The 17,028-nt window shown below is 42.5% G+C and overlaps 1 protein-coding gene across 1 annotated transcript in view; it reads right to left on the reverse strand.

Moving 5' to 3' along the window:
* adamtsl3 (ADAMTS-like 3) overlaps positions 1 to 17,028 on the reverse strand; it is a 429,814-nt gene that overhangs the window by 43,511 nt on the left and 369,275 nt on the right. The window contains 2 exon segments of the mRNA XM_083913233.1: positions 6,291 to 6,531; positions 9,634 to 10,371. Of these exon segments, the coding sequence (XP_083769359.1) occupies positions 6,291 to 6,531; positions 9,634 to 10,371 (979 nt within the window).

Here is a 17,028-nt window from a genome sequence, read left to right on the forward strand (position 1 = left end):
TGCCCTGAGAACTCATGTCACAAACGCCTCAGGATAATTGTTTATAACAAGATGTTTTGAATAACTCAATAAAGTAGAAAATAAAGATTACGTCTTGTATCCCTCGTAGAAGGTCCCTGTTTTAAATTTAGTTTTAATAGGTTTTAGTTATCTTTTTCATTATATATATATATATATATATATATATAATTATTAAGTTCATATTTTTATTCAATTTTGTGCTACCAAAGAATATTTCTAACCATAGCTGTCTTTTAAATTACAAAACCACACACACCTAAACTACAATTGCTGCCTTGTGGTTGTATGTGTCCAAAATGACGACTCGCTATACAGCTCAAAGGAAGAAGACTGCCCAGAGACTGTTGGTGCCCGTTATGAGCAAGGCACATATCTTGCATGAGCAGTACGTGGTGGCTGCCTTGCTGAAACCGCTGTGGCTGGTAGGTGCAATTGTCCACTCATACAGCAGTTGCAACAGCAGTGCTGGCTGCCTTTCTACATTAGTTTGCTTATGATAGGTGAATGATCCAGTTCCGGCGCTGTGTCGAGCGGCAGCCAGCAACAGTTGCTCTCTCTCTTTTCCGCACTTTTTAGCTATATTATCTTATCTACTGTCTTTTTCTTAGTGCTTTTTTCCTGTACGTCATCGTGCTAACCTTAGCCAACTATGTTCGTTAACTTTCTTACATGTTTTTTGTCCGTTTGTCTCATTCTCTGGACTATTTTTGCCATCCGCGTATCGCAACAATGGGGCGGCTCCATTGTTTACACCCGTGAACAGCTGTTGTCGCTAACACCAACGGCGCTAATGCGGGAGACGCCTGAAATCCCTACAGAACTGAGGAGAAAGTACAGGGGATGTAAGGCTGGACGTAAACACAGAGAAAAGAAAAGGAGATACAAACCATCTCTCCCTTCCATCACCATGGGGAATGTGAGGTCGCTGGCTAATAAGATGGACGAGCTGGCGGGCCTGGTGAGGACTCAGTGGATGTATCGTGTGAGCAGTGTGCTGTGTTTTACAGAGACGTGGCTCCACGAGGACACAGTTACGTTAGAGGACAGCTCTAACGTAACTGTGGGCGGCTTTCAGACTGTTCGGGCGAACAGGAGTCACCGTGAGAGTGGCAAGAGGAAAGGTGGGGGACTTGCTATTCTTATTAACAAGAAGTGGTGTCATCCTGGACACGTTCCTGTAAAGAAGCGTGTGTGTAGCCTGGACATTGAGCTGCTTGCCGTGAGTCCGCGGCCATACTATCTGCATACTAATGGTTGTTTAGATTTCTCCGACTCTAAAACGCGGCGTGCGCGAGTGAGGTCATCCACACCGTCGTCGCGGGCCTTCAGCCACGGCACCCAGACGCATTCATTGCAATATCTGGGGACTTCAACCACATCACTCTGGCTGCAACACTGCCCACTTTCAAGCAGTTTGTGGACTTTCCCACCAGGGAAAACAAGACACTGGACCTGCTGTATGCTAATGTTAAGGAGGCTTACAGCTCCACTGCCCTTCCTCCTCTTGGAAGATCGGACCACAACCTCATCCACCTGCAGCCCCTGTATAAGCCCCAAGTCCATAGGCTTCCTGTGACCACCAGGACTGTGAGGATATGGTCACAGGACACCGATGAAGCTTTACAGGGCTGCTTCGAACTTACAGACTGGGATTTGCTCTGTGATTCACATGGAGAGGACCTTGATGATCTCACGGACTGCATAACAGGGTACATCAATTTCTGTGTGGACAGCGTTGTTCCTACAGTGACTGTACGCTGTTTCCCAAATAACAAGCCGTGGGTCACCAGAGACATCAAGGTCCTGCTGAATGAGCAGAAGAGGGCCTTCAGAGAAGGGGACAGAGAGCAGATGAGGCAGGTCCAGAGGGAGCTGAAGGAGAGGATTCAACAGGGCAAAGACACCTACAGGAGGAAGCTGGAGCACAAACTCCAGCAGAACAATTTAAAGGACGTGTGGAGCGGCATGAGGAGCATCACTGGCTACAAAGTAGCCAGACAGTAGGTGGTGGTACTGAACATGCCAATGAGCTGAATCTGTTCTTCAACAGATTTGATGAAAGGGCTCTGGAAAACCATCCACAACCATCCACCTCCAAACCTCCAGCCCCATGTGACACCCCCCCCCCCCTCAATTCCTTCCTGACTTTGCCCTACCTGTCCCCTCCCCCCCGCCATCACCTTTCTCCACCCCCACCACCGCACACAGCAGGAAGAACTTTTAGTCTTTAGAAGGTCCCTGTGCTGTGGAAGACATCCTGCCTGGTGCCAGTACCAAAGAAAGGTGCGTCCCAGCACCTCCGAAGACTACAGACCGGTGGCGCTGACGTCACACCTGATGAAGTCCCTGGAGAGGCTGGTCCTGTCACTTCTTCGGCCCCTGGTCAGCTCATCACTGGACCCGCTACAGTTTGCCTACCAGCCGAGACTAGGTGTGGAGGACGCTATCATCTTCCTGCTCCACCATGCATGTGCCCACCTGGACAGACCGGGAACCACAGTGAGAATCTTGTTCATGGACTTCTCCAGTGCGTTCAATATCATCCGCCCTGCTCTGCTAGGACGTAAGCTGACGGCGATGCAGGTGGACCCCCCCCCCTGGTTTCCTGGATTACGGATTACTTAACAGGTCGACCACAGTATGTCAGACTGCAGGACGGAGTGTCTGACACTGTGGTCAGCAGCACTGGAGCTCCACAGGGAACTGTTCTTTCCCCCTTTCTGTTCACTCTGTACACCTCAGACTTTCAGCTCTTCTCTGAGTCCTGCCACCTGCAGAAGTTTGCTGACGATTCTGCAATTGTTGGCTGTGTCAGTGAGGGGAAGGAGGAGGAGTACAGGAGCGGGTGGACTGCTTCGTCGACTGGTGTGCAGCTAATGACCTGATTCTAAACGCCACCAAGACTAAGGAGCTAGTGGTGGATTTCCGCAGGAGTAAATCTGCCCCCACACCTATCTCCATCAACGGCGTGACTGTGGATGTTGTCCAGGATTACAAATACCTTGGAGTATACCTGGAAAACAAACTGGACTGGTCCAAGAACACTGAGGCTGTTTACAAGAAGGGCCAGAGTCGTCTCTATTTCCTGAGGAGGCTCTGGTCATTCAATGTATGTGACACCATGCTGAGGATGTTCTATCTGCCGGTGGTAGCCAGTGCCATCTTCTTTGCTGTTGTGTGCTGGGGCAGCAGACTGAGGGCAGCAGACGCCAAGAGGATCAGTAAGATCATCAGAAAGGCTGGCTCCGTCCTGGGGGTCAAACTGGACTCTTTGGTGGCGTTGCCTAAGTGGAGGATGCTGTCTAAACTGCACAGCATCCTGGACAAAAACTCTCACCCTCTCCACCAGCTGCTGACCTCCAGCAGAAGCACCTTCAGCCACAGACTCATCCTCCCCCGGTGTAACACTGAACGCTGGAGGAAGTGTTTTCTTCCGGTGGCCATCAAACTGTATAATTCATCTCCCCCGGTCAGGTAAGGAACAGTGGAGACACTGTATCCTGAGAAAATGTCACTTTGTCACTTTATAACACCACTGCATCACTTTATTTAGTTGTATTGTAAACTTACTTCAGTAAGAAAGGCTGCTACACTTCACTGTTCTTTACTGTAACTTACTTAGGTCAGAAATGCTGCTACACTTTACTGTGGTTTACTGTAACTAACGTACTTCAGTAAGAAATGCTGCTACACTTCACTGTACTTTACTGTAACTTAGTTCTGCAGGAAATGCTGCTACATTTTTAACACTGTTTCAATTATCGCTCCTTATCACTTATTTAGTTTGTACTTATTTATTTCAATATGCTTGCACAGTGCGTATTGTATAACCTACGCTTAACCACAATATCTGTTGCACTCTGTTACACTTAGTTATTGTTTGATTTATTTTATGTTAGCTTTATTTGATTTGATTATGTTAGCTTATTGTCACTCTGATCCTTTTCCATCTTTGTATTGAAACTGTTGCACAATAATTTCCCTCTGGATAAATAAAGCTTCTTGGATCTTGAATCTTGAATATTGAATAATGGCATTAAATAATCACATTTTAGACAGAGAAGGTTGAGATTCTGTCCACAGAAATGAAATTGAAAGTGTTGAGTAAAGTACATATATGGACATTTTGTTCACGTCTGTCATATATTTCCATATATTGAAACTGCAATGAAAATGCTGTTATGATGTCAATATGACTGTCCAAATACCATTCACTGTCTCTTTTAGCTGTGAGTCGAGTGCTTGTTGCAGTAAAAATAGGTGAGACCTTGAATCTCTAAACTCTAAAAGGCGATACCTATGCTAACTAAAATCATGTTAGTGTACCTTACTTATTTCTCACTATCCTGTTGACTTAACTCATTAAATGTACTGTATGTACTCATGTTTCCTTAAATAGCTATAAAAACAGGTTTGTCTGAGTAGACTGGACTTGTAACCTTCTGTTCCTGGAGAGAACAATGAGCTCAACAGTGCACATGTGCAGCGGAGCATCAGGAAAAGGCATCATTGGACTAAGCAGAAGGTTACAGAGATAGGGCAGAAAAAGCCTAACCAGAAAATGAATGTTCATACAACTAATTAATTGAACAAAGATTAAAATAGAAGTACTAAAATCTACTGATTAACAGCAGCTTCCCTTCTATGAAAAATGTTTTAGACTTTTCTTAATTAAATTATACAAATATAACTTACAAGTTTGTTACAATGATTTTATTTAGTAAATCCTACACCTTCCTTTTTTCCAGTGTACTAAATAAATAATACACCCACGGGGCTCAAACAGACTCCGGTCTCCTGTAGGCTACTGGGCCGGATCTGACCTACAAATAAATGATTGTGTTAATTTATCTTCTCTCACAAATGGGCCTTTTCGACCTACAGGGAATGGATTTTTGAACCGTAATATTAATGTTGATGGAGTGCATAGATGACCTGAATGTGCCAATCATGCAGCACCATTAATGTGGAGTGCTACTTATTATTTAGTTCCATGTAAAAGTTCTTATTTCGAGGGTGGGTGATTTCCTCTCTCATCACATTGTGTTGTTTACTTCAGAGGATTACGAGACAACGACAGAGGTCTGCTGTATGCAGACAGAGAACTTTTTCACTTCTTCACTTCAACAAAAGCAACGCAGATAGCTTAACTTCTTCCGTTCTTACCTTTCACAATAAAAGCTCTAGACACACGATACATAGTCAACTGTTTACTAGAGGGAGCTCAAATTTATTTAGAGCATTTCACTAAAAGGAAACTCAATAAAATATTTGACAGTAGCTTAGTGTTAGCTGTTCCTGGTCAGAAATCAAAGGAGGAGACACACAGGAGTCAACTGGTTCAAACTCTGGTGCAGGAACCGGAACGGAACTTGTTCCCTGACAGTCCGAAAAGCGCAACAGAGCTCATAAACATTATTAACTGAGACTGCGACTTTAAAGATTATTATTACTATTACTATTATTAAGCTGCTAGCAAAAGGGTTAGGGTTAGGGTTAGACCAGCTAAACCAGCAACTAGAATTTTCAAGTTTTAATTCAATTTTAAAAACTTTGGGTGCAATTATCACACTTTATTGCCACCATTAAGAGTAAAACTACACTACCACAAAACAATATAGAGCAAAAAAAAATGAACTTAATGTTTTTGATTGTTATCTGACAAATGGAACTAAAAATCTGTTCATTGTGACATTTTGATTTTTACACTTAAATCTATAAAATGGTGCACTAAATGCAGTATACTAGAGTAGTAGTATGTAAAAGCATTTCCCCTTTACAAAGCTTCGTTCAGACTGGATGCAATGGCCATGATTTAATCATAAGAAACAGCAGTGTTGCATCGCTTGATCATATTTGGATCATTGCTCCAATCGCGTCATCCAAGCGATTGGATGGATGATGCAAACCTGTCTATATAACAACATTTTCTCCCAAAAGTTTCTTTCTCTCATCAACCAGGGCTGAGATAACCACAGTTGTTACATTGTACGTGTTGGTGAAGTCCGAGATCGGAAAACCAAACAAGGCAGTTAGCTAGCTAGCAGCCACCTCATCCTCGCTACAGGTGGCTGCTAGCTAGCTCGGCCAAGCCGAGGCGAGGTCAAGGCTGCTAGCTAGCCAGCTGTGTTGTTGTGTACATCGCGGCCATGAACACAACTTAAGGCTACATTGTTAAGTATGTATTTATATCATGATCAAAATACCTGCGAGGTATTAAAACGTCAAGAGACAGTGACTGGTACTGTATATCTGCTCTAGAGTGTTACCTTTCAGTGTGCTGCAGAAGAGCGCTGTCTTTGGTCCAGCTGATATTGGGAGGTGGGAAGCCCTCTGCAGGACAGAGTATGGTCAGAGCTAGGGTAGCATTGGTAAGGAGGGTGCTATGTCCAATGCTGATGTTGATGTTCTTGTGAAAAGCCAGGGGAAGGGTCCCCTGCTGTCGGATGATTACTGGTCTTTTTGCAGCGGTCACCAATGATGAGTCCTCTGACCAGTTGGGCAGTCTGTCTGTGGGACGAATCAGTTACAAACAACAACGTAAGGACAAAGTCAACTTTAAAACTGAGACCAAGAACAATGTGCTGGTCTGCCAATTTCATACACAGATATTGTTCTTTAATTAAAAGTTATCCTATTAAATTGATTTTATTTTCATGATTTTTTTTATCAACCAAGATGACAATGGCCCTCATTTATCAAACGAACGTTCGGCGGAAAAACGTGCGTACGACCATTTCCACGCAAACTTCGGCATTTATCAATTTGGACGTGAGCGGGAGCTACGACCAAATCTCATGTCAGGACTAAGATCGTGTACGCAAATTTGAGCCTGTGGATTTGCAGTGCAGCACAGCAAAATCTGGCTGAAAATAATTAACAAACCTCAGCTGTCATTAAGCATAAGCAGTCACATATTAAGAACAGATTAAAACGGATTCTTAAAACGAATAAAAATAAAAATTGTGTTTGGAGCAATTGATTGTACTCATCTGCGTCTGAAGGCACCATCCATGAATGATTGCGCATTCATCAATCGCAAAAACTACCACTCGATAAATGTACAGGTGATTTGTTATGCCAAGCTATCACTTTTAAACGTGGTGGCGCGGCTGCAGGAAGGCGCACTGCAGAGCCAAAGTCATCACCTCGGTAAGTGGCTACCCTCGATAAATTGCATTAAATCAAACAAGGTATCAGATGATTAACATTTTGGTATGGTTCTTCTAGGTGACAAAGGTTATCCTCTAACAGAATACCTAATAACCCCGCTGGCAAACCCCGCTACAGAGCAGGAACAAAAAGCACATCTTTAGTTTGCTCCATCTTGGATGTCAGGATGCCGATCTCTGTGTTGGAAAAGTTTCTTTTCGTACCAGGGTTTCTCCTCTGCATGTTTGACCTCAGTGGGCGAGGCCTCCGAACCAGGAATATTTAAGAGCGTAACATGTTAATGACGATCGAATTCAGCCGCCTCATTTATCAAGGCCCGCTCATTCCTATGCTGAGATTGGTCAGATATGAATGTTTCATAAATCACACGTGTGTTCTGTCGTACGACCAATTCTGCGCTCAGATCTGCGCCCGTTTTCACGCAAGATTGATAAATGAGGGCCAATGTGAGTGAGTGCTGTGTTTAAAATGATTTATTGTTTAGAGTTGACAGATAATGGGCTTTATTTTTCCTCCACCTCTGGTTTGATGGAAACAAGAAACATGTAGTCTACATACATATATAAACATGTGCATGTTGTACCAACATGTCCCCATAAACAACAGACGAGGTTGATTGCCAGTGACCCCTACAATGATATTATTGACCGTTCTATATAATGGTGTGAAACGGCCGCACGGTGTGACAGTTTTAATAATGTGACAGTTCTAAAATGTTGTGAAATGGCTGCAGTGTTAAACATGTAGTTGACATTGTGAAACAGAACTAATTAAGTTTAGGTAACAAAACGACATGGTAAGGTTTAGGAACCAAAATGATGTGGTTTAGGTTAGAAAAAGATCCTGGATTGGCTTAAAAATAGTCACAGACGTAACTATGTCACAGATTTCTGTCCGCAACAAAGTTTTTTAATTTAAAAAAAGTCACCATTGTCTTTTGGTTTCACACAGGACATGAACACTGGTCTCCTGGGTGAAAGGCCTGTCCTTGCTCCGATGATAATTACTAGGGATAATTGGTCGAGACATAGATAATATAGCTCCACCATTCAATCATGACTGCGCAGACTCTGGATGCAATATTCCAAGATGGAAGCGCCTGTATCCAGGGATATTTTGGCTTCACTTTTGTGGAAGAAAGTAGAGACACGTCGCCTTTACAGTCTATGACCCTTATAAGATTGTCCGATACCCGGATCGGATATTGGCTCCGATATTCAATAATTGGCTGGATCGGATATCTGCTGAATGAGGCAGATCCAGCATTCTGATCCTTTCATTACTTTTTTTATTAATATCATACACTGAAATACAGTTACAGTGATCTATTCACTTCAGTTTGAATAATATAAAGTACATTTATATCCGTGTAAATTTGTTATCTTTTTCTAACATGGCTCAATGTTTATGTTAAGCCTGATGCCTTCACTCACATGGCAAGGTATACGCTTCATTCATTCAACAGTAGGATCGGCTCGGTATCGGGTTGGATCAGAAAAAACTGCATCGGTGCAGCTCTAGTTTCCACAATTTCTATAATGATTCAATATGGTCATGGAAAAAAAGCATGTTTCTGTCATAGTAATGCCCTTAAAGCGTAATTCCAGTGTAAAATCATCGGTCTTTTTTGGAAAATTCAGTCATCAGATAATCCATTGAGACAATTTTTTTCGTGTATGAGCGATTAACGGAGAAATCCGGTAGAGTGGCTACAACACCGGCTGTGGCCGGCTGTTAGCTAACACTGATTAGCTTGGGGCATAACGGTGAAGGCATTAAAACATCTTTTTAATCACTAATACTGATCGAAATAACACCAAACCTTTGCAGTAGCATTATAAAAGTCCTTACACATTAACCAAAGCACCAACAACGTAGTTAGTGAACCTGGAGTTTATTTAAAAGAGTATTCTGCATCTGAAGAACCTTTTTTTGTTTCAGTTAGCACTTTTATTTCTAAGAGTGTGCAATACAGCACTGTGTGGCATCCTGATCTATAAAATGCAGGAACGGAGCTGTTGTTGTTCAGACACCTCACCTCTGGGATGACCTGCCTGACTCAGATGTGCATAATGAGTATCCTCTTTTAAAATACTTTTTTTTATAACCTTATTTAATTTGGGTAATTTTGTCTGCATATGTGTATTTATGTATGTAGTCAAGTCTACTATAAATATAGTACGATATGTGTGCAATACATTATGATTGTATACATATTAATTCAAATGTATTAGGGTTTTCTTCGCTGTATGCCTGTATACATTTGTATTTTTTCTTCTTCCTTTATGATCTCTGGTTTTGGTAAGTGCTATATAAATAAAATGTCTTATTATTATAAGACAGAGCATGTCTACAAAGAAGAACAAGAGTGTATCAAGGTATTTTACAACAGCTTTCAAGTTAAACACACACAGCACAGGCAGCTGGGGTTATAATTACCTTTCGCTTGTCCTCCCTCTGTAGTCCTGGTCCAGAGCTGGGCGGCAGACATGTGGGTCAGCAGTGAGGAGATGAGTTCTGAGGCCTGCTCCTGCTGGATCTCTCCTCTGTCAGCCTGCAGGGTGATATTAATGAACCTCTCCTCCACCTGTGGCTGCAGGGAGGTCTGCTGAACACCAGGGGGCAGCAGAGACACAATAAGGCCAGGCCAGATCAGCTCCGGGCCTGAGTAGTGGCTATGGCAACTAGGCAGCATCTCCTCCCAGTTGGGACCAGGACTGGCAGTAGACGGTCTGCCAGCTGACCTGCTGTCACTACCTATCAGCTGGAGGGTGAGGATGTCTGAGGCGGGTCCAGCAACACACTTATACACCCCAATGTCTTCTGCAGCCAGAATGTGGATCTTCAGAGAGCCGGATTTGGTGATGCCAAGGCGTTTGGAGCTGTGGAGGGGGCGTCCATCTTTGAGCCAGTGGAGGTAGGTTTTGGGAAACCTTTTGACGGGGCATTTGATGACCAGGGATGTGTTGGGTAGGAGGTAGGCGTGGCCCCCGACAGTCAGGTGGAGGCGCTTCTCCTTGCGGGTTTGGATGTAGATGTGGTGCATACCCATGAGCAGGGGACACTTAACCCCCTCCTCATAACCTCTGGCTTTTGGTGGATGTCTCACTGCCTGCCTGACTTGGTTCTTCACCGGAACCTTCTGGGTCTCTTCGGGTCTCATCTCTTTCTTGTGCTCTGTTTCAGTAAATAAAGAAAGTGAGAGGCTAGTTTTTTAATTCAGACAACATATTTTCAAGTTGATGAATCTGTATTTTTTACGAGACAAAAAGACTGTTTCAACATAAAAAATATAAGTAACCAGGCTATGAATTTTGAATTTGCCCTGACTTACACACGCAGTTCTCCGTTGGTTGTTCTAAAGTAAAACAGTCAAATTGACTGAATTATGGAAAACAAGTTAGACAAACTGAAAGACGTAGAAGTTTGGTAAAATAGGATTATTCATTGTAAGTAAGAAAATACCTCTAATTGTCACTGATTAAAAAAATAAATTTTTAATTCGTTTAATCCAGAAATGTAGAGAAAAAACTTCTAGGGGGAGTTAAATGCTTAAACAAACAAGACACCAAATTTGAATTAATGAGCTTTAGAGCTAAAGTTCTGTAGCTTTTTCCCTCTGTGTGAACCGAACCAGGGTACCTGTTTTCTCTGCTTCCATTCTTTATGCTAAGCTAGGCTAAACATGTCCTGACTAATTTTCTGATCTCACTCTTTGACAGTGTGACAAGTGTATTTTTTCATAATGTTGAATGATTCCTTTAAAGTTCTCCTCTGGAATGATTTCATTATGCTTTCATATACAGATATAATGCCTGTATATGGCGGCTTGAATTTTCAGACACTCCATATATAAATCCACCTTTATACATCTATTTGCCCATTCACTCCAATACATGTGGGGAAGAGGAGATATACTCTTATACCAACATACTTTTAGATACCAATCGAAAGGCTCATAATTATTTTCCGACCTCTACTAAAAAAATGTAGGTATTCATAATTTTAGACCCTAACAACATGAAGTTATGGGCAGGAGAAGAAGGGTGCGTGGCTAAAAAGAGCTGTAGTGAAACACATTTAGCAGCTTAGTTCCCGTCTCCGTAAAGGTCCAGTGTAAGGCTCCAGCAGAGACACAACTCTGCTGCTCACAGTTTAAAACACTGTGTCCGACGTTTTTATTATTGTTTTTCTCATGGACACATTAAAAGGTTTTTCTAGCAGCATGACCTACATGAAATTGATATATGTCGTTTTAGGCACAGACGTATTGATTATAGGAGATGATGGTATGTAATTTCCCAACATTGTTAGTAGGCCAATATAAACATTATAACTTGATACGCTATACTCATTTTTTTTTTAGCTATGTAGCATATGCCAGTGTATAATTTAAGTGTATTAGTGCTTGGTAGACGTACTATTTCTAGTAAATAAATGAATAAAAATATATAAATATAATAATTCCAGTTATATTCAAGATAGTGCTTAGGAGAGGGAAGTAAAACTAATAATACTATTTTCTTTAGTTGTTATTTTGGCACATTTTAGTCAGGGCATTGAAATTTTTTAAAAAGCTCACTAAAGAATACGAACATCACTTTGCTTGATTCAAAATGTTAAGACAGTATACTATTGTTATTTTGGCTAATTCAAATACATATATAAATAAACACATGCCAACTACGTATATGGACAACATTTACTTTAATCTACTAACTACCGAGCCATAGATACCATAGATAGAAAAAAGAATACGAACGAACGAAGCAGTGTGTTACTACTTTGTTCGTTCGTGCTTGGCACTTGGGGATGGTCGCGAAGATGTCTACATCCGGTAAGTCCTCCCATGTTCACAAGCAGCAAAAATGGCGGCGTCCTTAGGGGAGCCTGCGCAGCTTTCCATAGGAATGAATGGGGCGCCATTTTTGGTCTGTCTGCTCTTCTTTCTTTCCATGTGTGGGAACCACTGTAATCAAGGATGCATCAGTAACTGAGGGTGTGTACAATGCACAACGACAGTAAATGTATTGTGCGCAGAGAGCCTGATGTGTTGTGTGTTATTGGGTGCAGTGGCGGCTGCTGGTCTTTCAAGGTGGGGAAGCTCTTTTTTCCGGCCTACATCATAAATGTCTTTAAAATTCTACCCTTCGTTCCTTTTTAAGAAAATGATCTGTGACCTTGTCGTACCAACTAGGGACTTGACCAGTGTCCACTCAATGGCTAGCAGAGCTAGGCTGATTGTGTTGCAGGTGTAAGACTTGAGCCGCTCTAAACAGGAGAAGCTCCTCTCTACACCTGCAGATGTAGCTCCAACCGTTGCTACTAATGACAACAGTTTGTACAGCTGAGGCATTGCACTGTCCAACATGTCTTTCAGAAACAGCAAGAAATCACACAGATTTCCTGTTACCCTGCAAGTCCCGGTTTGAATAAAGGACCTGAAGTTCAGACCTTAGTCTCTCAGACACTCTGAAACGCCTCCTCTGGAAACACTTGTCTCATCTCATCAAATTTCCCTGGATTGACTAATTCTAAGAAGCGCATGCTTTCCAAATTAGGCATCCTTCAGTTGTGACAACCTGCGCTTTGTCAGGGGCTCAGTCTGCGGTCAGATGTGAGATCTGCTGCTTTGGCATAGACAGCGTGGAAAGCTCCCTCTGACCTCTAACATAAGTAAGAAGAGACTCAATTATTTTCTTGCAGTACAGAACATCCATAGATCTCTGCTGGACAATGTCAAACACCACATCAGTCTGAGAGACGATTTGTTCATATGTATACAACATGGAAACAAACTCATAATCCTCCAGTTTCATCAGAAATCCTTTGGCACATTCTAATGTGTCATCATCCATGGTCTTATCTGCAATGATCTTCTCAAAAGTCTCCAAGAGGGCATCAGAATTGTTTGCCACAATGCTCACTATCCGTGATTTAAAATTCCATCGTGTAGGCGCGTTTCTGGGCAACCTCGAGCAGCCTGCAGACTCAAGAAAAGACGTCCTTTTTGTGGATTTTTAGAAAAATGTGGCAAACCCAGAGAGAGATACAAAAAAATATTCTGCACTCAGACAAGAATTTAGCCCCCTGAGACAGCACCAGATTCAATCTGTGTGCATAACAATGCACAAACATTGCACCGGGGGCTGTTGCTTTAACTTTGGCCTGCAAACCAGAGAGAGCTGAAGCCACGACAGCAGCCCCATCATAGGTTTGTGTCACAAGTTTCTCCCTGAAATTATAGCCCTGCATGTTCTCATTCAAGATTTCACATCAACAAAATCCAATAAAGCGCTCCTGAATTTTACCTGCACCATCCACAACAGAACAATGACAGAGAGTTGGGCACAGCAAGCTATATCAGTTGTTTTCATCCACCTGCCATGCAAAAAAGGGAGCAGCCTGACTATTATCTTTGATCTCATTAGAAACAGTGGCTGAAAGAGCAGTGATCAAGTCATTTTGGATTGAATGGGACATCCCAGAAAACACAGCTGATGACTGGAATTGTGTGGCCAGGACAGAGTCATATTTTGCTAATATTTCTGTAAACTCCCTGTAATTCCCTGATGATTCACCACTCTCATCATGACCCCTAAATGACAGCTCCTGACGGCCAAGCAACTTAACCTTGCACATGCACTCACATGCTTTTTTCATGCCTTTTGTTTGCCCTGTCAAAGTCAGATAGATCCCCAAACCCACTTCTGACTAGACAACACATCCCCAAGATGGTTTCATCAAGAGGCATGGCCAACAGTACATTTTATTTGTGACAGCACTTCCAGTCAGCCAGCTCACCTTGTCATACCAGGACACCTGAAAAGACCTGTTACCTTTCCCCACCTTTTGCACTAAATCAATCTTAGGAGTTGACCTGTCCTGCTGTTTAACTCTAATTTTCTCTGTGAGGAAGACTATCAAATGGCTTTGCCAAAATCCGGTCGGCAACATTCATATTATCTGCCATGATGTGCAGCTTGCTAATGCTAGCAGCTGGAGCTGCTGCTCCAGGCTACTGTGAAGTGTGACCGCCTGTAAGTGTGAGTGATCGTGACTGGGGGAGAAGCTCCGCAGCTGCCGCTGCTTGTCGGGGAAAAAAAACGCAGTAGCAGTGACAGTATTGAGAAATTACAAGGCATATTTGACAGCACATAGTCTCCAAACACAACGCTACTATAGCATAATATAGGAGCAGGTTAGGTCTACAGCAGAAGTTACCATGGTTATGCACCCTGTTAAGAAGTAAACCACCATTGTAGGACGGAAAACCCAGGGTTAACCCTGAAGTTACCGCGCTAACCACAAATCTTCATAGTACAGGCCTCTGTTCTGACAAAAATTATTTCTTGAACGGTCATGTGAACAAAACTACTGTATCTTTGAACTATCTCATTAACCACGTCACACACATTTAGGCCACACTGTTATCTTCTTTTGAACAGAGATAATAACTAATATTAGTTGACTTCTATTCACCGGCCTCCCCTGAAACTGTTTGGAGCCATGCCTCTGCCTCACTCTTTGAAAACCTCTGCTCTAGGACCTATCCCTCTACCACGACTCTCCTCAGCTATAAAATACTGTCCATAGAAATAGAAATAAAGCATAACCTATTACAGCCTCATGACTAAACAGAAAGGAGCCTCCTCAAACCCCATTCAGATAGAAATGATTGATCAGTGGGTACTTTTAAAGTCAGATGCAGTGCAGATGAGTTCCTTCTGACAACTGAAACATGTGGAAAAAGGTTTTGCTGAGCTCATAGATGTCAACATTCAGTCGTATCTGGGAGTTTAGGTGAAGACTATAAAAGGACAAAACTATTCTGAGAGCAAGACATTTCAAGCTCATTGAGAGGGCCGTTATCAGGTCATTATTCTGTGTTGGCTAGTCGGCCTTTGTGTGAGTCAGTGCGTTTGCATGCAGTGTAAAACCCCAATTATAATCTGATTAAGGGCATCCTTCGTCTTCTCAAACGCAATGTAAACACCGTACCCTGGGGAAAATAGTTCTCATATCCCAGTTAACAGACCTAGAGAACTCCTTCAGTAACTGGAGTTCTCGTGCATGTAAACGTTTGACCTGGATTATTATCAGGTTTTTCGTCCGCCCATGTGCCGGGGTTTGAACTCCCCCTCCAGGAAAAAACAACAATAGAGCGTTACCTTTAAACTGAGGGAGGACTTCACCATGGCAACTAACATCACTACCAAGAAGACCCGTTTCTGTCGTAATTCTGTCCAAAAGTAATTTTCCCCACGCTTATGATTTTGACAAAGGTGAACCAGAACAAAAGCTGTATGCAGTCCAGCTGTATGTTGGTGGAGCACCACCTACTGTACCGGAGGAAGAGTTAATCCGTCATTTTACAATTCACCCCCCTTTCAAGTATGCAAGGGGAACTTCAGTAATCCAATTATTCAATTATCCAATAAGGGTAAGGCCCCTTGCGGTTACTTATGTGTTGTATTTAAGCACCTCACAGACAGCAGTCCCCAACTGTAAGGCAAAATAGGAATTTAGATTAATTTTGACAAGTAAATTATTCTACAATCTAAGTACCCATTTGCTTCCTGTCTAATGGCAGATAAGCCTCTGGGGACAAAGGCTAATATTTCAGGCTCTCCGGTGTAGCCATCAGATATCCGGGCCAAGACTTCCTCTTCTGAGTGACTGTATTTGTTTGCTGTCTGATTAGCAACTTGAGACGTGATAATGGAGTTCTACTTGATAGACGGTGTCTCTATAAACAGATATGTGCGTATGAATGCAGATAAATAATAACAAAAAGCTAATGAAATGTTAAATTATCAACAGACAATAGCTGATCTGTTCTGTGATTGCATGACGGCCAATGCTTTCCGCCTCTTTTGTTCTCCACATGGACTGTTTACCTGCATGCAACCAAAGCATGCTCAAACATAATTGGTCAATTATACTGGGGCTACAAACAGAAACCAGACCGCTTCTGCTACCTAAATCTTGTCCTGTTAAAGTGAAATTCCTGTGTTAAATCTTCCCATGGTCTTTTTAAGATACACTTATCAAATAAGCCATCAAGACAATTTTTTTTGTGTTACAACTATTAACAGAGAAATCCAGGACAATCGCTAACAGACGATTGCAGCTAACACTGATTGGCTCGGGGCAGCACGATGAAGGCATTAAAACGTCTTTTTTAACCACTCATACTAATCTAAATAACAGCATACCTCTGCAGTAGCACGATAAGAATCCCTACACAGAAAACAAAGCACCAACAACGTAGTTAGAGAACCCCTGTACCAGCTTCTCTCGTAGTAAAGTCCATTCATGTCGATTACCAAAGTCAATCCAAAAGGAAGAGCCCCTTGGTGCATTTTTTGTAACCAGGTCCCAGAGTGGGAAGATGTGAAAAGATTTGAAAATGCCGCTAAATTGGTTGCTAGTAGCTGTTTTACAAACAAAGTTCCCAAGAAGGTCGCAAAAAGTAGAGAGACAGTGCCTGCCTGTGAGTGCTATGGGACGGGGAAGGGGCTCACAGCAGCACCCTCTGCTCGTTGAGTACACTAACTGCAGAGTGATTGGTGCATCAGAGTCCAAAACAGCACAAAATTCTCCACTATCACCAGAAACAGTGAACAGATTTCTCTCTAGGATAGAGGAGGATTTGGGAAGTCTCCAGATTTGGAGAGAAACTCTCCAGTGTTTGTATTATGATTCTACACAACAGCAGCGCTCCCCTCTCTTCTTCTCCTTGTTGGTATATTTCTGTGGCAGTTACAGCGCCACATCCAGGCCTGGCATGTGTACTACAGTGCTTTTAGCCAGTTTCACTGGTTTCATGAG

This window comes from Echiichthys vipera, assembly GCF_963691815.1.
Source record: "Echiichthys vipera genome assembly, chromosome: 1".
Taxonomy (NCBI): domain Eukaryota; kingdom Metazoa; phylum Chordata; class Actinopteri; order Perciformes; family Trachinidae; genus Echiichthys; species Echiichthys vipera.